Source organism: Megascapheus bottae, chromosome 30, assembly GCF_031878675.1.
Source record: "Megascapheus bottae isolate mThoBot1 chromosome 30, mThoBot2.hap1, whole genome shotgun sequence".
In the NCBI taxonomy this organism is placed as follows: domain Eukaryota; kingdom Metazoa; phylum Chordata; class Mammalia; order Rodentia; family Geomyidae; genus Megascapheus; species Megascapheus bottae.
Genome location: NC_143538.1, coordinates 1,164,831 through 1,186,379, shown reverse-complemented (window position 1 = coordinate 1,186,379; position 21,549 = coordinate 1,164,831). Strand labels below are relative to the sequence as shown.

The 21,549-nt window shown below is 56.7% G+C and overlaps 2 protein-coding genes across 2 annotated transcripts in view; one reads left to right on the top strand and one right to left on the bottom strand.

Annotated features, from left to right (window-relative positions):
- Scaper (S-phase cyclin A associated protein in the ER) overlaps positions 1 to 10,293 on the top strand; it is a 172,201-nt gene extending 161,908 nt beyond the window's left edge. Inside the window, exons 30-32 of the mRNA XM_090321658.1 lie at positions 4,407 to 4,598; positions 7,030 to 7,081; positions 9,808 to 10,293. Of these exons, the coding sequence (XP_090177784.1) occupies positions 4,407 to 4,598; positions 7,030 to 7,081; positions 9,808 to 9,911 (348 nt within the window). The 3' untranslated portion in view covers positions 9,912 to 10,293. The remainder of the gene's footprint in view (positions 1 to 4,406; positions 4,599 to 7,029; positions 7,082 to 9,807) is intronic.
- A 6,353-nt stretch (positions 10,294 to 16,646) lies between these two features.
- On the bottom strand, positions 16,647 to 21,091 carry Isl2 (ISL LIM homeobox 2). Its single transcript, XM_090321563.1, has 6 exons — positions 21,034 to 21,091; positions 20,040 to 20,229; positions 19,574 to 19,836; positions 17,829 to 18,115; positions 16,983 to 17,150; positions 16,647 to 16,763 (listed from the first exon to the last, which is right to left on the bottom strand). Exons 1-6 carry the CDS (start codon positions 21,089 to 21,091, stop codon positions 16,647 to 16,649), a joined length of 1,083 nt encoding a protein of 360 aa, XP_090177689.1.
- Positions 21,092 to 21,549: the final 458 nt, after the last annotated feature.

The window sequence follows — 21,549 nt, the reverse complement described above, 5'->3', positions numbered from 1 at the left end:
TGGTTACGGAGGGATGCTCGAACTGCATCTCACTCCAGTCCAGCTGCCCTTGAGCCTGGGCCGCCCTATCCCGCTCCTGTGTGGATAAATGGGGCACTCAGGCCGCTGTGCCCCCCAGCCACTGACCTGGGCTTCCTGATCATGCTTGCACTGGGATTTCTCTTCATAACCGTCAGAACACATTTCCTACTTTGCCACCGTAAGGTCCTGGCTGGCATCCCCGTTCTGTGGGCACTGCTGGCATAGCTCTGTCCTGCAAGGCAGGGCCAGGGACAGACCTGAGCCATGGCTTCTCAGATAGTGGAAGTTGACTGATGACACCTGGTTTGAGAGCAAGGCCTGCCTCTGCCAGCCTGCCTGCTATGAAGAGGTAAAGATGGAGTAGGAGGATGGAAACACTCGCTAGTCCCACACTTTGTGGCCACAGACACTGCCTCCTTGAATCTTGAAGGCAGCCATCACCCTTGCTGCTCAGGGGGCTGAGATCTGAGGATCACGGTTTAAAGCCAGCCTAGGCAGGAAAGTCCATGCGCTAAGAGTCTCATCTCCAATGAACCATAGCAAAGGCAGAAGTGGAGCTGTGGAGCTGTGGCTCAAGTGGCAGGGTACTAGCCTTGAGCAAAAAATGTCCAAGGACAGTGCCCAGGCCCTGAGTTCAAGCCTTAGGACTGGCAAAAAAAAAAAAAAAAAGACTCAGTGACCACAGCATGTCCTGTGCCAAGCCAGATCAAGAACCCGTAACTACTTAAGACCAGCACTCCAGTACTTGGGGCTTTGGCCTCATGGCCACTGAGAGACCCAGGTCCAAAAAAAGGCCAGGAGCCTCTGCAGTAAACCTGCTTAGTGTCATGGATCCTTTTTAATGAAGCATGGCTGGGAGAGTGGAAGAGTGAACCAGAGCTGTGCTTTGTCCTGAATCAACAGCCAGCCCAAAAGGTACTGCATATAAGTCAGGATTTAATTCAGAGTATAAGGTTTGGCCTCACCCACTCCCGCAAAAGTGCTGGGTTCACAGTATATTGCAGAAAAAGATGTAGCTCTTGGGGCTGTGGGATTGTGCCTCTAGCCTCTGCTTGGAAGACCCAAAGAGGAGGCTGTGTCACTCACAGCAGAAACGAAAACATCCTGGGAGAGCTGTGTTGGTACTGGGGCTTGAACTCAGGGCCTTGTCCTCTAACTTGTTTTTCACTCAAGGCTGGCACTCTACTACTGGAGCCACAGGTCCACTTGCAGATTTTTGCTGGTATGTTGCAGATTAGAGTCTCATGGACTCCCTGCCCTGGCTGGCGTTGAATTGAGATCCTCAGACCTCAGCCTCCTGAGTAGCTAGGCCGGCAGGTGTGAGCCACAGGCGCCTGGCCAGAACCAACATTTTTGGTTATGTTCTTCCTTGTCCTCAGGTTGCCGAGCTCTTTGATTAGCTCCTGGTTTGAAACAACTCAGGCCTGGGGCACATGCAGCTTCTTGGAATCTGGAGATGGCTTTAAATTTCCTTCATCTTCCTGTGCCCTACTGGACATTGGCAGGAGAACAGTTTCTTCTCCTTACTGAGGCCAAAGCACTCCCTGCCTGCTGGCTATGACTGATGCCAGTGACCAGAAAAGTTGATGGCCACTTGGTGTCACTGGTGGCCTGGCCAGGCACTGGGGATGAGCAGGGGCGACCTCCCTCGAGGCCCATGAGGAAAACAGATGGTTACTGTGTGTTCAGTTTGCCATGATCTGCTACACATGTTTCATTTCTCCAGCCAGGCTTTCCTGCTCCACGATTTTATTACTCTGGTGACTTCCTACTGATTGTATGGGCTTAAAAGCAGCCCCAGAGGTGGTGGGCCCTCTGTGGCCTCCGTAGGAATAGACAGACTAAGTCAACTAAGCCCCACCCTGGCCCTGGCAGCTCCACCCAGGTGTGTGCAGCCTTGGGCATCAGAGTCCAGCCTGTGGCAGCTCATCTCCCCACACACCTGGTGGGCTCTCTAAAGTCACCCGCTTACCAGGGGCTCACACCTATCAGCCCAGCTTCTCAGGAGGCTGAGATCAGCCAGCCAGGGCAGCAAAATCTGTGAGACTCTTATCACCAATTAACTACCCAGAAAAGTCCAGAGGTGGAGCTGTAGCTCAAGTGGTAGAATGCTAGCCTTGAGTGAAAAAGCTAAGGGACAGTGCCCAGGCCCTAAGTTCAAGGCCCCAGTACTGGCGTGCACACACACACACCTCATCTGATCCAGGCAGTAGATCACTAACGAAGTTTTTGGGTGCCTGGAGCCCTGGGGAAGCTGTTCAACTTAGCATGTTTTTATTCGTTGGCAAGAAGGAATCGAAACTTTGAACAAAACATGGTACCAAGCCACTGGCCAGTTTAATATCTTCTCAGTAAGGTAAATCCCTCAGTATTAACAATTTATGTGTGTGAGTGCTGGTACTGGGGCTTGAACTCTGAGCCTTGCACTCTTATTTGGCTTTTTCGCCCAAGGCTGGCATTCTACCTTTTGAGCCACACTTCCATTGCCAGCTTTCTGCTGGTTAAGAGGAGACAAGAGTCTCACAGACATTTCTACCCCGGCTGGCTTTATATCACGATCCTCAGATCTCAGCCTCTTGAGGAGCTAGAGTTATAGGTGGGAACAGTTGGCAGGTGGCCGATAATAGCATTTTAACAACGAAGGGGGTTCAAAGAAAAACTTATTCTTAATGTTTGTGGAAAGTGCACAGGCTAAGGAGGAAGCTCTAATAAGGGCATAGTTATAAATTCTAAAGTGAGCATTTGGCGGTGTTACAGAATATTCAGCTAATATTTAAAACTCAGATTTAAGTAAATGGTTTATCAATACAATCAACCCTAAGGGGGTATTTTTCTCAGCCACTAGCAATGTACCCTTTTACGGAATGGTCAACCAATGCCAGTCTTTAAAATTCCATGTGGATTTGGAGGTATTAACAAGACCCTCGCACCCATCTCGGAAGGTTTTTTGATGTCATTTTAGCTATGGAACGAAAATATGTGAACTATTACCTTGTTGGTTTTGTCCTTAAACCCAACTGCATTATCATCTGAGAATGTGTTCTTAAAGTATTGTTAAAAGTACTTTGAACACTTGTAAATCCCTATAATTTATGTTTCTTCTGCCTCTACCCGTTCCTTCCATCCTCTGGTTTTAATTTGAAAGCAGTCGTGTCTGGCTGTGTACCTGTAAAATTGGGTTTCTCAGAGTACAATTTACAGTGGTGACCCAGGGTTTTACAGTGTTGCTAAGCTTCTCCAGAGCTTCTTCCTGTCTCAGGAATCAGGCCTTGAGTCACCCAGCTCTTTCCTATTAGAACTGTCTAATCAAACGTTACTTGAAACAGATCTGACTGTGGCATTTCTTAGTTTCTCAGGGAGGCCAGCCCATTCACTGCATTGCTCGATTTCGGAAAATGTACACAGTTGTAAACCTAGACTGCTTCGAGACCACGGGTCTCGTTTATCTAAACAGTTCCCCTTTCAGAGTCAAGGGCACTGATGGAAGCCCAGATAAGCAGTGTGGGTTGGACAGAGAGGTTTCTGAGCCTGCTAGGCTGATTCCCCCCTCCAGGGGAGGGATCCCCAGCTCCTCCTGGGCCTGCCCCCACACGGAATCCATCTGGTGCACACAGGCAGGCTAGGTTAGACTGCAATGGGCGGGGCCAGCCCAGAGACAGTCCGACTTTCTCAGGCTGTGAGGAGCCGGGCCACCAAGCCCAGCTTGGAGAGGGCTTGGAGAAAGCAGACTGCATCCTGTTTTGCATCCTTCCTCCTTGGAAGCTGATCCTTCCACTCTGGACTCCCTCTCCCTCTGTCTCTCTGTCTCTGTCTCTGTCTCTGTCTCTCTCTCTCTCTCTCTCTCTCTCTCTCTCTGTCTCTCTCTGTCTCTCTCTCTGTCTCTCTCTCTCTCTCTGTCTCTCTCCCCCCCCCCCCATTCCTTTACTGGGACTTGAACTCTCAAGGCTCATTGCCCTGTCCTTTAACTTTTTCACTCAAGGCTGTTGCTCTACCATTTAAACCACATCTTCACTTCTGGCTTTAATTGGAAAGAAGACTCTCACACACTTTGCTATTCTGGCTGCCTTCAAACCGTGATCCTCCCGCTTCAGCCTCCTGAAGAGCTAGGATTATAGTTGTGAACTACGGTGCCTGGCTATAATCATCTTCCACGACTACAGAATGCCCGGTACATCTTTTCCTTAAGTTGGGAAATGAGATTTTTTTTTTCCTGCTCTTTTTCAAATATCACTTAAGCTCTAGCAGGTCGCCAGCAGACTTTCCTGTTTTTATTCCTCCAGTCTATTTTTGGTAGCTCTGCTGGGGCAAGCAGGAGCCTTTAGCAGCTGACTTTGCTCCTCCTCCTCCTCCTCCTCCTTCTCTTTCTCTCCCCCATCCCCTCACAGGTAATTGTACAGTCGGGCCGCCACCCCACGGTGCTACAGAAGCTGTGCCAGCTTCCTTTCCCGTATTTCAGCGACCCCCGGCTCATCAAAGTGCTCTTCCCCTCGCTTCTGGCTGCCTGTTACAACAACCATCAGAACAAGGTCGTTCTGGAGCAGGAGATGAGCTGTGTCTTACTGGCCACCTTCATTCAGGTACCAGCTCACCAAGAGCCACCCACCTCCCTCCCACGCCACCTCTTCTAGGTGCCTTCTGTGCCACATGCATTTCTGAGGTCGCAGGCTAATCTACAAATTCGTTCCTAGAACTGGGATCGGGGGCGGGGGCAGATGTTTCCTCAGTTGCCCTCGAGGAAGGAAGAGGGCTGCCATGATTGAAGCAGAAGTTACGAAGCTGCTTCCTGTTCAGTCTCTCATGGTTTTTGTCTAACTGCGGGAGATAGTGAACTCTTCAGTGTAGTTAGCCAAATTTTAATTTCCAGATAAGTCTGATTCTCAGATATCTATAACAAAAGTCTGTTGTTTTAAATACAGCCTCTTATTTACGTATGGAGGTAGGCCAGAATTCATGCATCTAAATGACTCTAAGCCGAACTGCCAGGAGAAACCAAGTGGATTGTTTCGAACTAGGTTTTTGTCACAGTGGAGCTGTGTTTTCTGAAAGGATTCCACGTTCTTTCCAATGGTGTGGCAGAAAACCAGTTCTGACATGCGACCTGGACAGTCAGAGTGAAAGAGAAAGCGAACCCTCGCAGAAGCCAAGTGCGTCCCCGCCCAGCTAAGGCCACGGCGCTGCCGCCGAATCACTGCCATCTGCCTTCTTAGTTGGCGGCCCCCAAAAGATGGCTTGAGCCCTGAGCCTTCTTTTCCTTCTACAAGGAGTGGCTTCTATTTTCTGAGCTGTCCTCTGGTAGATGATCGACGAACACACGCAGCCGGAAGATTCCTACATCTTTTCTTTTTTCAGCTTAGTTTTTACGTGTGAGTCTCTGTTTGTTCCATTTTTTAAAAAAATGAAGTTAGATCTTTAGATTTGATTGCAGATATGAATTTTCAATCTGTCTTATTGACTTACAAATCTTAATATTCCTCTCATGGCTAACCACCAGATCCACCCAGGAATCGTCCCGAGTTCTTAGAACCTTCCTGAGTAAACGAAATAGCACATACTGGATAGAGAATTGGGGCTGTGATCTTTTTATGCAGAATGTTTGTTCTTGAATCCAACCGGTACTGGTAGTTTTTTGTGTGTGTCTGTATGTGTGTGTACCATGCCTCTAGGCACTGGAAACTAGCAGTAACTAAAACATTAAAAAAAAAAACCAAAAGTCCTACCTCAGGCCCTTTGATTAAAACCAACAAAAAAGCAAAATAAATAGCACATCAGGTAGTGAAAGCATCTGAGGAAAAAGCCAAGCAGGCCCATGGCCTAGGGAAGCCATCTGTAACAAGCTTCTTTCTTCCTTTCTTTTTCTTCCTTTCTTTTTCTTTCTGGTTCTTGACCCTATAAGGGGCAGAGCCAGAGGATCTTGTGTTTGAGACCAACCTAGTCTATACAAAATGACCTAAACTCAAAGAACAAACAAATAAAAAATACAAATGACATTAGAATCTAACACAAAGGTTATCTGTATTTCCTATTTTAATCTGATGTTGATAACCAATTATGTCCCTTTGTCTGTTCTGAAAAAAATCATATTTATCACACAAGATAAACACTACAGAAATTTCCTCTATTGCTTATTTAGAATAGCACATTAGACTAGAAAAATCAACTTTTCTATAAATGGCTGTACTCTGAAATAAGTATACACTGAATTTTAATTTATACAGTGGTTTGAGATATTTAATAGTCACAGGAAAATGATACCAGCACAGGGGGTGATGGTTTATGATCATTTTCTGAAGATCTGCATATTGTATACTTCATTCTTTCCATCTAAAAGTAAAATTAAGAGTTGAAGCTTTGGTTGCAGGTATATAAAGAAAGTTGTTTATATATCATGAAAGCCATTTATCAATAGGGGGTAGGGGTGGGGAAAGAGAAAGAAACAGGATTGTTGGGGGGTGGGGAGGGGGCCCCAGACTGGGCTAACAAGGGGGTCAGAACAGATTGCTTACACACAAGAAAATAGAACAATGAGACCTATTGAAAATGTTTGAGTGATAGAGGAGTGAGATTAATTGGAATATATTGTGGAAATATCACATTGAAACTCTCGTACAGTTCATATACATTAACAAAATAATAATAATAATAAAACATTTAGTTGTGGAATGACCATATTTTTTTTAATGGTGGCACATACCCATCTATATTCCTGCCCTCAGGAGGGTGAGGCAGCAGGTTTGAAAGTTCAGTGCCAGCCTGGGCTACATAATCAGACCCTGTCTCAAAAAGGGAAAAAAAAAAAAGTAGAAATTTGCCAATAGGATAAGTACATTTGGCTTTTTAGAGTTTTCTTTAGGTATAAAATCAAGCTTTCCTTTCCAAGGAAGGGAGCAACATAATATTTATAACGTGAAGTGAAGTGGCCCCTGTTTGGTCCCTGGGCTCTGGGTGGGGGTGGTGGCAGCAGCCCACCGTGGTGCTCACAGCCTCCTGCCCACTCCTCTCCCCACACAGGACTCCGAGCAGACCCCCGGCCAGCCCGAGAACCAGACCTCCCAGCCCAAAGGTACGTCTCCATGGAAACTGAAACGCATGCGCTGCGTGGGTTTTCCAGGGCAGCACCAAAAAGACCCGAGGTTCGTGGGGCAGGTGAGCGCATGAGGAGGGAGTACAGGAGGGGGTTCTGCCATGAAGACCCGTCAGCACAAGAAAGGCTCATGTCACCTCTATGATGTCACTTCTCCTAAGATGCAGAAAATGCCCAGTAATGACACACGTGCCACCTGGTTCTTACAGGAGACAGGTCATTCATACTGGCCCATCCCACTCAGAGAAATGTGTTTGGTTCCCCATCCATATTGCAAATAAAGTTATTAATAATAGCCCATATTTCCCCCTTAATGTGAAGCACTTGAACTTTTCTTTGTGTGTGTGTGTGTGTGTGTGTGTGTGTGTGTGTGTGTGTGTCCTGGGGCTTGAACTCAGGGCCTAGGCACTGTCCCTCAGCTTTTGTGTTCAAGGCTGGTGTTCTACTAGCTAAGCCATAGCTTCATTTCTGTCTTTTTGCTGGCTAGTTGGAGATAGGTGTCTTACGGGCTTTCCTACCTGGACTGGCTTTGAACCATGATCCTCAGATCTCAGCCTCCAACTGAGCTATGACAGCCCCAGCAGCACTTCAACTTTTTGTTGAAAATAACTATTTTGGGGGGCGGGGAGTGGCTCCTTAACAGGCATAAGTCCTAGATTTGATCTCCAATACAGCAAAACGTTTTTAAAACCTAATTTTAATGAAACGGTTATTTTACATGGGGGGATCACGTCAGGTGAGTGTAGGGGATCTGACTAGCTGGCTGAGGCCTCTCCTGTGGCCCCGGCTGGAAATTCTTGAACTCCAAGCTGCACTTGTAGCTTTGATATGCTCAGCTACCCAGACTGTAAGTGAGTACAATTCGCCCTTTGTCTGGCCGCTGTGGCAGCAGTGATTAACGAGAGTCCCGTCCAGGTCTCCCCTTCTGCTGCCGTTAGTTGGGGTTCAGAGCAAGTCCCTCCGTACCACTTCCTGAAGGGCTCTCAAAGGTGCCATCAAGGACCCCTTTCTTGCGACATGTTGGCTATGCCACCCTCCCCCCGCCCCCCAAAAAAGGCATCCTCAGTGCATAGGTGTTGGAGAAGTTTGTGGAAGAAAATGGAAATTACAAAAACGTTCTGCTTTATTGTCTCAGATAACTCTGAAAAGTAAACAGATGGCTGGGTCCCTTTCCAGAAATTCAATCTAAGCCAGAATCAGAGTGCAGGTTCTGCTCTGCCCTGAGAAAAGAAACTAAAAGACACCAGAGAAATCAGCAGAGGTTGTTACTGTTTCTTACAAAACACTTGGAAATTTGAATCTGTGAGCATACTTAGAAAAATAGCTTACCGTAATTACTTTTCATTGAACTATTATCACCAGTAAGACATGTGTGTGTGTGTGTGCGTGTGCGTGTGCCCGTGCGTGTGCGTGCCCATACTGAGACTTGAGCTCTCTTGCCTTTGCTCTCTTGCGTAGCTTTTTCATTTAAGCCTGGTGCTCTGCCACTTGAGCCATACCTCTGGACTTTTTTTGTTTGTTTGGTTTTAGTTCATTGGAGATAAGAGTTTCATGGGCTTTTCCTGCTGAGGCTGGCTTTGAGCTGTGATCCTCAGATCTCAGCTTCCTGAATAACAAGAATGACATGCACCGGACATGTGTAAAGCTTCTTTCTTGCTTTTTCTCCCATGCACAAAGAGCCACCACTCGCTCCCTGTCTTCAGGGAAGATTCCAGAAACTGCCTCCTCCGCTTGATAGGCCGGAGCCTGTAGAATCACAACCTTTCATCTTCTCTGATTCCACATTCCCCAGCCACGGGCTTCACACAACAGCAAAGGGCAGTGGACCCCTGCTTTTGCAGGAAGGGGCGGGCCCACACCATGTTACTGCAGCTCCTGATAGGCCCACTGGATGGCCAGTGTGTGTGTTCCATGGACACACGCGTGTCCCTGGTGCTCAGGGGAGATTGCCATCAGGCTTGGAGCTCACGGCACACATGAACCTCTAGGAGTGAAAAATGCACTTCCCTAGTGAATGAACGGCACTCTTTGGGGAGGGAGCTCATCCGTAGCCTGTACAACACCCTAAGTTTGAATCCAGCACTATGAAAGAGTCACCAAGGCCAGGCACAAGTGGCTCATGCCTGCAATCCTGGCTACCACGGAGCCAGCCCAGGCAGACAAATCCAGAAGACGCTCATCTCCAGTTAACCACCAAAAACTGCAGATGGTAGAGGTATGGTTCAAGTGGTAAAGCACCAGCCTTGAGCAAAAAAGCTACAGAACAGCACCCAGGTCCTGAGTTCAAGTCCCAGTACTGGTGCATGCGCACGCACACACACAGAACAGAAAAACATACCATTTACACAGATTTATCTGTTCAGTAAGTCATATATGCTACACAGTTCACTATTTCTTTGCACTGTATATATTTTTCCCTGTGTACATTCTTCTTCCGGAGTTCAGAAACATTTTCTTTCACAATGTTTTCTGTATAGCTTAATGTCTGAAGATATTAGTTGCCCAGGTTGAATTGCGGTTCAAATGTGTAGTATAGTTGTTTACACTGTAGACAGATCACTAGAGATAAAGCCACTGCAGTATTTACATGAAACGTGTGGTGATTTATTTAAAGTGTATGACTCCATTTTGAGCTCAGACACCAAAATAAGTTTTCACTAATTAAACTTCCAAGAATTTAACTCGATTCTATTTGTTCTTTTCAGGAAAACCCCTTGTGTCCCACAACTACCTTGAACTGGCAAACAGGTTTCCTCAACAGGCCTGGGAAGAGGCGAGGCAGTTTTTCTTGAAAAAAGAGAGTAAATAAAAGCCTTAGCTGGTTCTGTATTTGCATCCCCTTTGCTGGAGGAACTTGGCTCTCAGCACTGTAGATATGGTATATATTTTTTGTTCTATTTATAATGATTGTAGATACTTCTTCTCTCTTCCTAATTTTGCGAGTTGATTTCACTTCTGCACAATTTTTTTTTGCAGTTTGTTAACTTCCTTTCTATGATTCTAATATACATAATTCACATTTTGTAATATGGGTGAAATGAGACATACACATACACTTAGCAAGTCTGTTTTGTTGTAATAAAGTAACTTATTCCGTTTTCAGTGTTGTGTCCTGTTAAGCCAATGCAATCTTGAAAGCAGGGTTGATGCTGACTCCTGAAGGATCTTTAAATTAAAGTTAATTAAAACTTCTCCGGCTCCAAATGTTCCTTTATAAGGTTTGGATCTTGACCCTGGGGCCGGGGCCGGCCTCCCTCCCCGCGGCCCCGCGCGGTGCGCGCCCTCCTGCGGCCCGGCTCCCCTCGTCCTCCACGGGGGGGGGGGCGCCCAGCCCAGGCCCGGGCTCCGGACGGCGGCGGTGGAGAGGCCCCGAGGCCCCGGCCGCGGCCCTGCCGGGGACCAGACCTCTTCCTACCTGGGGGCGGCGGTCTGAGCCGTGGATGAGGCCGCCACGACCTCCGCGAGGCCCCGGAATCCAGTGGAACCTGCGGCTGCGGGTTCCCTGCCGAGGCCCCGTCCCGGGGTCCCCTCCTCCCCGGGGTCCCCTCCCCCTGGCATGCCCAGGCCCTGCGGGGCCACGCGGCAGATCTGCGGGGGCCCCAGCTGCCGGCCGGAGCGGACGCCGTGACCTTGACCCCTGAACCCCGCCGTCCTTGGCCTCCTGGAAACCCCTGCCGGGCCGCCTGGGGAGCCACCTGGCTCGGGTTCTGGCGCCCTGCACGCCTCCGCCCCCGCTCAGGCCTCTGCCCACCTTCGCAGGTAGGGCCCAAAGGAACAGCCCCCGGGCCCCAGTCACCCCCAGACTGTCCCACAGCCCCCCCGGACCCAGTCACCCCCAGTCTGTCCCACAGCCCCCCCGGGGCCCAGTCACCCCCAGACTGTCCCACAGCCCCCCCGGACCCAGTCACCCCCAGTCTGTCCCACAGCCCCCCCCGGGGCCCAGTCACCCCCAGACTGTCCCACAGCCCCCCCCCGGGCCCCAGTCACCCCCAGACTGTCCCACAGCCCCCCCCGGGGCCCAGTCACCCCCAGACTGTCCCACAGCCCCCCCCCCGGGCCCCAGTCACCCCCAGACTGTCCCACAGCCCCCCCGGGCCCCAGTCACCCCCAGACTGTCCCACAGCCCTCCCCCTCGGGCCCAGTCACCCCCAGACTGTCCCACAGCCCCCCCCAGGCCCCAGTCACCCCCAGACTGTCCCACAGACCCCAGTCACCCCAAGACTGTCCCACAGCTCCCCCAGGCCCCAGTCACCCCCAGACTATCCCACAGCCCCCCTCTGGACCCGTCACCCCCAGACTGTCCCACAGCCCCCCCGAACTCCAGTCACCTCCAGACTGTCCCACAGACCCCCGAACCCCAGTCACCTCCAGACTGTCCCACAGACACCCCCGAACCCCAGTCACCTCCAGACTGTCCCACAGACACCCCCGAACCCCAGTCACCTCCAGACTGTCCTACAGACACCCCCAGGCCCCAGTCACCCCCAGACTGTCCCACAGCCCCCCCCTGGGCTCAGCGCACCCCAGACTGTCGCACAGCCCCCCCGGGCCCCAGTCACCCCCAGACTGTCCCACAGTCCCCCCCCCCGGGCCCCAGTCACCCCAGACTGTCCCACAGCCCCCTCGGGCCTCAGTCACCCCAGACTGTCCCACAGCCCCCGTCCCGGGCTCAGCGCACCCCAGACTGTCCCATAGTCCCCCCCCCCGGCCCCATTCACCCCCAGACTGTCCACAGCCCCCCTGGGCCCAGTCACCCCAGACTGTCCCACAGCCCCCCACCCCGGGCTCGGCGCACGCCAGACTGTCCCACAGTCCCCCCGGGACCCCATTCACCCCCAGACTGTCCCACAGCCCCCCCCCTGGGCTCAGCGCACCCCAGACTGTCGCACAGCCCCCCCGGGCCCCAGTCACCCCCAGACTGTCCCACAGTTCCCCCCCCACCGGGCCCCAGTCACCCCAGACTGTCCCACAGCCCCCTCGGGCCTCAGTCACCCCAGACTCTCCCACAGCCCCCGTCCCGGGCTCAGCGCACCCCAGACTGTCCCATAGTCCCCCCCCCGGCCCCATTCACCCCCAGACTGTCCACAGCCCCCCTGGGCCCAGTCACCCCAGACTGTCCCACAGCCCCCCACCCCGGGCTCGGCGCACGCCAGACTGTCCCACAGTCCCCCCGGGACCCCATTCACCCCCAGACTGTCCACAGCCCCTCCAGGCCCAGTTCACCCCCAGACTGTCCCACAGCCCCCACACCGCCCCCCGGCTCATCACACCCCCAGACTGTCCCACAGCCCCCCCCCCCGGGCCCCAGTCACCCCACACTGTCCCACAGCCCCTCCAGGCCCAGTTCACCCCCAAACTGTCCCACAGCCCCCCCGGGCCCCAGTCACCCCACACTGTCCCACAGCCCCTCCAGGCCCAGTTCACCCCTAGACTGTCCCACAGCACCCCCCCGGGCTCAGCGCACCCCAGACTGTCCCACAGCCCCCCTCCGGACCCCAGTCACCCCACACTGTCCACAGCCCCCCTCCCCCGTCGACCCCGGCCGGGCACCCCCTCCGGCGGGATTTCCGGGTGGGGGCAGCGGCGCTGTGCGCGCGGAGCGGCCCGTCGGGTCCCGCGCTCGGCTCCCCGGGCCCCCCGGCCTCCCGCCGGCCGGGCTCGGGGCTCTCCGCGCTTCCCCAGAGTTGCCTTTCCCGTCCACCGGGCCCGGTTGAAAAGCCTCCCCGCGCCCTGCCTGGGCCCCGGGGAACGCGGGATTCCCCGCTCCTCCCAGCCCCGGGCCGGGCTCCGCTCCCCGCGCCGCGAGCGCGCACGTCGGCTCGCCCAGCCCAGCCTTTCCCGTCTTCTTTTCCTTTTTCGCAGCCCTGACACAGTGAGAGCTTTAAGCCATTGCACATTGAAAAGGGAAAGGCTCGTTTCTCTCTCCACCCATCGAACATTCAAGTCCATTAGAAACACCGCCACTGGGACTCCGGATTTCCCAGAAACCTGCGACTTCACGATAGGAATTAAGAGCCAGAAACTTCATCTCTGGGGACTCTGCTTTCTGCCCCCACCTTCACAAAGCTACATAAATAAATTCGATAACTCTTCAAAGGGGTGGCGAGGAATCCTTATTCCAAAGCGAAGCTAGCTAGACATAATCATTATTCAACAACCCTGGCTTCTTGAATCAAGTTGTTGTGTTTTTTTTTTTAGTTTTTGGGTTTGTTTTGTTTTACTACACGACGAGATGTCTCATATTAAAAGTTCAGCGAACTTTTAAAAAAATCCAACACTTGTCATTGTCAGAAGGTAATTTAATTTGCAGGCAAATCCTTACTGAATTACAGGAGATGGTTTAAGGAGCACCTGGGAACCTGTTAAAACTGATATGTATTAAAATACAGCCAACCACAGGCCTGTCACCTCTCCAGGGTCCCAGAGTTAAACCTTTCTCCTTGAAACTTACAGAGAAAACAGCGCACTAGATTGGGTGGCTAGCAACAGCCACGAGAGAAGGAAGAAAAAAAGAAAAAGAAAACAGCTTGGCTCAGCCGTACAGTATACAGAGAGATCCAGACACAACTACTTTTATCCAGATAATTTCCCAATATTACAAAATGACACACACTCATAAATATTGAAAAGAGGAGTCAGGATCTTGATCTGTGCAGGAGGAGGAGGAGGAGGAGAAAGATCATTTTAGTTAGGTAGAAGATGTTTCCATTTGTGAACTATGTCCGTCTAAAGCAAAAGTTCAGAGCGACTGAACGCTTTGTGAACGTCTTTATTCAAAAACTCGTTAGTACCTTTTAAATAATTGATCTTTTAATGTTTAAATCATTTCTACAAAGATGCTTTACACTTTTAAAAATATTTTTTTAAAATTAAATGTAGCCAGGCACTGGTGGCTCTCATCTGTCATCCCAGCTACTCACGAGGCTGAGTTCTGAGGATCTCAGTCCGAAGCCATTCTCAGGCAGGAAAAAAAAAAAAATCCTTAAGACTTTTATCTCCAATTTACCACCAAAAAAAAAAAGCCTGACGTGGAGCTGTGGCTGAAACTGATAGCCTTGAGAGAAAAAGCTAAGAGACAGTGTCCAGGCCCTGAGTTCAAGCCCCATTGAAAAAAAATAAATACAGTAAAATAGGTGAAAACCAATTAACCTAAATAAAACGAAAATGTTCCCAACTCCCAGGTCGTGGAAGTTTCCCCGCCTGGCCCTGCTCGGGGTCCGGGTCGGGGTCTGGGAGCGGCTGCCGGAGCGGGTTCTCGGCTGGTCCTCATTAGCCCGCCTATCTCGGCTCGCATCTCCCGACCCCGGGGACCCGGCGGCCGCGGGGCCCGGGGCGCGAGCGGCACCTGGCCTCTCCGGAGGCAGAGGGGGAAACCTGGCTCCGTCCTCCCACCTCCTGCCAGCGGGTCCAGACCCTGGGTGAGGCTGGGGCGGGGGGGAGGGGGTGGCGAAGAGGCTGCTTTAAAATAAACAAACAAACAGCCACGAAGCCCCGGCCCGGGCCTCTCCACACCCGGCGGTGTTTCCCCGCGGCGCCGCCCCGGGAGGAGTCGGCGGTGCCGGGGTTTTCCGTCCCCCGCCTGGGGAGTGGGGAGGCCCGGGCAGCGTCCGCGTCCGGGGTCAACCCGAGCCTGGAGGCTGAGTGCGCGCGTGTGCGTGGAGATTCAGTATCCCTCGGTTATTTCCTGCCATCACTAAAAACCAGTTTTCAGGAAAACAAGTCGCCGGGGTTGAAATGTCACACCAAGTGACCTGGGCGCGGTATCCAGGGTCCCTGCAGGGCCTCCAACCCGGTCCCTCCGACCCCCAGTCCGCCATCCCTCCTTCCCACCGCCATCCCGTCCCCTCTCCCCCCCGCCATCCCCTTCCTTCTCCGGTCTGGAAAGAAAATAAACCGAGGACACGGCCGACTGGCTCTGGTGGCCTGGCTCTCCGGGCCGCGGCGGCGGGGCCGCGGGGCGGCGGGGCCGGCCGGGGCGCGCTCGCTCGCGGTATCGCTTGCAGGTGATGCCAGAGGCAGATAAGGGCGCCCCGCCAGCCGCGGCCTCCGTCTAGACGGCGGAATTGATACCTGCGGCGGGGACCATCGCGCCGCGCGCGCGCGCCCACGACGGGCCCGGGGACCCGGACGGGGCCGGGACGCGGCTCGGCGGGGCTGGGCGCTGGGCTGCCTGCGGGGGAACCGTCGCGATCGCTACCCGGTCGAGAGAGAAATTGGAAGGAAGGTGGGGAGCGGGTTAAGATGCAAAGAAGTCGAGATCCCCCCCCAAAAAAAACCCTCGAGGACCCTCAAGCTCGCCCCCCACCCCGAGCCCCCACCGCTGCGCACGCCGGGGGGGGAGGGGGAGGAGGGATCCCTGCGGGAGCGCGCGCCGCTCCCGGAAACGCCCGAGTGCGCGGGCTCGCGCGTGCACACCCAAGCCACGCCCCCGGCCGCGCGTCGTCCAATCCCCGCTCGGCCACGCCCCGGCCACGCCCCCGGCCGCGCGGGGCCCCAGCACCGACCCCGGACTCCGCGCGACGACAGCGACGGCGACGACGTTGATTTTTTTGGTTTTCTTTTATTAAGATCAAAATATTCGTCCCACTACGAACTGGCTGTTCGCGACAATAAATAACAATAACTTACGGCGGTGGGTTTGTTCGGCAAAGGCTCGCGCGCTCGATCCTCCGTCGACTGATAACTTAAAACACCTCTCCGGAAAGTCTCTCCTCTCTCTTTCCCCCTCCAACCATCACCAGCTTTCGGGGCTGAGTGTCCCTTCGGATTTTTCTCCGTGTTCGGCCGAGCTGCCCTTGCGGGGCGGGCGGGCGGGCGCCCCTGGCAGATCCCAGCGTGGATCCAGGCACGCATGTGCATACAGACATAAGATCTCTTCCTCTCCCTCTCCCTCTCTCTCTCTCCCTCTCTCCCTCCTTCCCTCCCTCTCTCTCGTGCGGTTGTGGGACTGGAAGCCAGGACCTGGGCACCACCCCTTGGCTTTCCCGCTCACAGCTCCACTTCCAGCTTGTTTTAACATCATCATCATCATCATGATCCTCCTTCTCCTTCTCCTCCTCCTCCTCCTCCTCCTCCTCATCATCATCATCATCATGATCCTCCTCATCATCTTGCCGGGTCTCTGGAGATCAGAGTCTCACAGACCGTCTGGCCCGGCCCGCGCTCCTTCTCTCTCCACCCTGCTGAGTATCGAGGACGAGCGCGCGCCTGGCCCGCCTTCTGATTCTTTTGGAAAGAAAATAATAAAATAATCATCGAAATCCTCAGCACCCAGGCTTGGTGGACGCAGGCCGCGTGCTGGCGCTTCAGCGCGCGCTCGCTCGCTCTCTCTCTCTCTCTCTCTCTCTCTCTCTCCCCCTCTCTCTTTCTTCCTCCCTCCCTCCCTCTCGCTCCCTCTCCCTCTCTCAGTCTTCCCTTTAAATAACAATTAATTAATTACAAAGGCGAGGAGAGAGTGGTCGGGGCCGCCAGGGCCTGAGCGTGGGAGAGTCTCATGCGGGGAGCATGCGAGGTCGGCGGGCTGGCACGGGCTCGGGGCCCCGCCTCACGTCTCCACCGGGCTGGGCACCATACTGTTGGGGGTGTCCGGGAGCTGCGAGGACAGGGAGGTCACGTCGCTGCCGGAGGAGTTGCCCAGGGAGCCGGACTCGGAGAAGGAGACCTGGGGCGGACGGGGGGGGGGGGGGGAGGGGTGAGGCCTGCCCGTCCCGGGACCTCCAGACCAAGGGACTTAGGGTGAGGCCCGGGAGGCGGGGTCCGGGGCTCCTGGCCGGGGGCCGCGGTGGCTGCGGTTCGGGGATCGCGCCTGGCCGGGGAGCCCCCTCCCCCTCCCCCCGGCCCGGCCTCCCCCGCCCCCCACCGCCCGGGCCCCGGGCCTCACCAGCTGCTGGAAAGCCGGCTGGTCCAGGTCGCTCTGCAGCGCGAACTCGCTGAGCGCCTTCCAGGGCGGCTGGTAGGTCTGCACCTCCACGGCGCTGCCCTGCACCGCGCTGTCGTGGCGGATGGGGCTGCCGGCCACCAGCGGGGTCCCGGTCAGGCCCTGGAGACTCTGCGGGGGGGGACAAGCCCCGAGGCCAGGGGGCGAGCTCAGGGCGCGACCCCCACCTCGGCACCCACGAGCCTGCTTCAGGGCTGAGAGCCTGGGGCAGAGCGGGCGGTGAAGCTGCGCCCCGGGCCCCATCCGTGGACAGGGAAACGTGTGCAAACCCAACCCGAGCCCCTCACCGCGCCCGGGGTCCCCAACTCCAGGGGCTGCTGCTGGGACCAGAAGGACCCCACGACCCCCACACCTGCACACACACACACACACACACACACTCCTCAAACAGCTGGCATCAAAGCCTTAGCCAGAAAATCGGGGGTCGAAGCCAGCTCGGGCAGGAGAGGCCGTGAGACTCTGCGCTCCAAGGAACCACCAGAGAACGGGAAGTGGGGCTGGGGACCGCGGCGGCAGCGCGCCAGCCTGGAGCTGAAGAGCGCGGGGACAGCGCCCAGGCCCGGAGTTCAAGCCCCAGGACCGCCATAATAATAATAATAATAATAATAATAATAATAATAATAATAATAAATAATGCCTTCTCACTCTTCAAAGCAAGCCTTCCTCTGGGCCAACCTCGACAGGCTGGATTCAAACACGCACGGCACGTGAAAACTCAGGTCCCCCCCCCGAACCCACCCACCACCTCCCCCCCCCCAAAAAAAGAGCGGGGGATTCCCGGGCCCTCACCGTCTTGTCGCCGTGCTGCTGCTGCTGCTGGAGCTGCTTCATGAGGATGGACTTCTTCTTGTCTTTGCAGCGCTTGTTCTGGAACCAGACGCGGATGACGCGCGGGCTCAGGCCGGTCATCTCCACCAGCTGCTCCTTCATGAGCGCGTCGGGCCGCGGGTTGGCGGCGTAGCAGGTCCGCAGCGTGTGCAGCTGCTTCTCGTTGAGCACGGTGCGCACGCGCGTCGTCTTCTCCGCCGGCTTGTGCACGTGCGCGCGCAGCGCGGGCGGCCGGCCGGACCCGGGCTCTGCGGGCGGGCGGGGTCGGGGCTGGGCCGGGGCTCGGCGGGGCTCCGCGCCCCCCGCTCCCCCGGCCGGCCCGCCCTCCCGCGGGGCCCGTTTCGTTTCCCCCCGCCGTGGATCTGCGGTCGCCCAGCCGCTCGTGTTGCCCTTCTCGCCTCGGCTGCTAGGCCGGGCGGCCCCGGAGCTGAGATCCGGGCAGCTCCGGGCTCGGCCTCCCCCGCGCGCCCCTCGTCCCGGGGCGCCGCAGGAGCTCCGGGAGGAGCTGCAGGTCCGGCTCTGCCGTGGGGCTGAGCCCGGAGCGGGAAGACGCGGGCCCCCGAGGCCCGGAACCCGTCCCGCCCGGGCAGACTCGGCCGGCGTCCCCCCCACCGCCCCCCTCCTCAGCGATCACCGACGCCCCCACTCCCGGCCCCCACGCCCCTAGCTCGGCCTCGCCTCCCAGGGACACAAGCAGGATCCCCGGGGCCTGCAGTCCCACACACCGACGGGGAACCCGGCCCGAGCTGGGGGTGCCTCGGCCCCCGCCGACACGCGTGGGTCTGGGCGGGGTGTCACCAGTGGCCCCCCGCGGCCCCGCCGCTCTCACTCCCAGCCCCGGTGCGGCTGCCGGAGCGCCCGGTCCTCCGGGCCCTCACGTCCCCTCCCCGCGCCATCAGTGCTTGGCTAAGTTCTTTCTCTAGCGGGATCTCAAAATACAGGACCCCGGGTCTTTGGCGGACGGCTGGGCCTGCCGGGATTCACGTTGGGGGCTGCACTTCACGCTTACACACTTACACACACACAGAGGCAAGCCTGGGTTTCCTCTCTGACGATTATATACACAATATTCCTGGGGCGAAAAAAAAAATCCCAAACACCAGGCTCCCTGGACCGGAGCCGCTCAGGATCCCCGCTGCCCCGCTCTTCTGCTCCTGGCCTCGCCCTCCACCCGGCGCCATTCTCCGGGTAGGAAGAACACACAGTTCTCCACCGAACCCGCTGCCACCCAGCTGTGGCCCCCCGACACCGGCAAAAATCACCCAGCCCGGCTCCCAGCCCGGGGTTCAGAACGGAAAGCGACGACCCTGGCGGATGGAATCAAACACAAACCACAATCTCAGCACCATCGCAGCCCTGTGGGCACGGCCAGGCCCGGGGGACGCACAGCCAGGCCCCGGGGGACGCACGGCCAGGCCCCGGGGAGGCAAGGCCACGTCCGGGGGGATGCACGACCAAGCCCGGGGGCGCACGACTAGGCCCCAGGGTATGCACGGCCAGGTCCGGGGACGCAAGGCCTGACCGGGAACGCAAAGCCAGGCCTGGGGGAAGCACGGCAAAGTCCTGGGGACGCAAGACCAGGCCCGGGGGCGCAAAGCCAGGTGTGGAGGACGCAAGGCCAGGCCCGGGGGAAGCACGGCAAGGTCCTGGGGGCGCACGGCCAGGCCCGGGGACGCAAGGCCAGGCCGGGGAGGCGCGTAGCTTACCTGGCAGATGCAGGCCGCGGGCGCCGGGGAGTGGGCCGGGGCTTCGCGGGCTGCCGGGCGCCGTGCGCTCCAGCAGGAGGCCGTGGTCGGCGCGGCACAGCAGCTCGTGTTCCCGCAGTGAGAACTCGTCTCCGGGCAGCAGCTGGCGGCTGCACACCGAGCAGCGGAAGCACTCGATGTGGTACACGCTGTCCCGCGCCCGCATCACCAGGTCGCTGCTGCTGAAGCCCACCTGGCACTTGGCACACTTGATACCGAACAGCCTGCAGCGGGGGAGGAGGGGAGGACGATGAGGAGACCCGCGGCAGCGCCAGGGCCCCCGCCACCGCCTGCCCGAGCTGCTCCCACGGACCCCGGTCCTGCGGGCGGCCAGGCCTGGGCGTCCCCTTGGCCCGGCAGGAGCGCGCGGGCGGGCGGTCGTCCAGGATCTCCGGCCGTGGCCCCGGCCCGGCCCCGGCGGCCTCACCTGGCGTAGTCCCGCTTGCAGTAGGTCTTTCCGTCTCTCACGAAGCACGTGCAGGTCTCGTCCAGGTACTCGCTGCACTCGGCGCACTTGAGGCAGGCGGCGTGCCACTCGAGGTCGGGCGACACGCGGAGGATGAACTGGTCGTGGATCTGACTCCCGCAGCCCACGCACATGGCCGTCCCGGGCTTCTCTGCCGGGGAAGGGACGCGGGGAGCCGCGTCAGGCCTGGAGGCCGAGCACCGCAACCGCCCCGGCCGGCCTGCACCACCCCGACCCGACCGGACCCGCTGGCTTCGGGCAAGCAGTGCGATGACGACGGGAAAAGGAAGCCTCCCCATCTTGTGCAAGCCTTGTGTTCCCCCTTCCAAATATCTGTCGCTATCATGGAACCACTATGGCTGGGAATCGTCGTGTAACGACGGCGGTGGGAAGGTGACACGGATTTGTTGGTTTGGGTTTTTTTTTTAATTTTATTTTCCTTTCTTTTTTTAAAAAAAGGAAATATGGAGGTTGGACGTCCCGGCACCGAGGCAGATCGGTGAAGTCCCGGAATCTCCGTCCCCCGGGGCGACTGCTTCCTCTCCATCCCCGGCGCCTCCGGGGTCGGAGCGCAGCCGCCGCGCCCCAGCCCGAATTCAATAGCTGAGATGTGGGTGGGGGGGACGAGAGTCGAGCAGACCTCCACTCCCCCCGCCACCTTCGACACCACCGGCCACAAAACCCACATGCTCCAGTCAAGCCTGATTGTCTCCGCGCAAAAACAAAACCGGCAGCGGAATCCACAGCCCGAGGGCAGCGGCGCCCAGCCCCGGGCGCGGGGCGCCCGGAGGGGCGCGCGCGCGCGGGGCGCTGTGGTTTTGTTTTTGGTTCGTTCGTTTTTAATTCTCTCCAGCATCCTGTCAACCCAGCAGCCACTTGTGGGATCCGCTAAGCGTTAGGAAGACCGCAGCTCGGAGGGCTCAAGCATGCACGCGCGCCCGCACGAACGACTTACTCTTGGAATGATCCCCCATAGCACCCAGAAAAGGATAATGAAAAAGAATATCCACCATGCAGACGCGCGATGTGCGCAAAAGCGCGGCGACCCCGGCTGCGGGAGGACGAGGCTCGCGCGCCCGGCCTCGGCTCTCGGCTAACTAACTCCACGGCCCCGCCGAGTTGCAGAAGCGATTCCGCACCGGGCCCGCACGCCGCATGACGTCAGCACGCACCGCCCTCCCCCCCCAGCCCGAGCTAGGGGCGGGGCCTGCGGCGTCACCGCGAGCCGCCCCTGGACTGCTGGGCGGGGACGCGGGGGGGGGGGGGGGGGGAAACCCTGGAGCTAGTGGGCGGGGCGGGCACCCGAGGGGAAGAGGGCGGGGCGAAAAGAGATTGGCTGGGAGGTGGTGGGCGCTCTCTAATTGGCTGGGAGTAAACAATGGGGAGAAGCCACGCCCCCTGACATTTACGAGCCGGTGAGCTCTCCCCGGCCGGGTCCAGCAATCCGGCCCCGGGACCCCGCGCCCCGCCA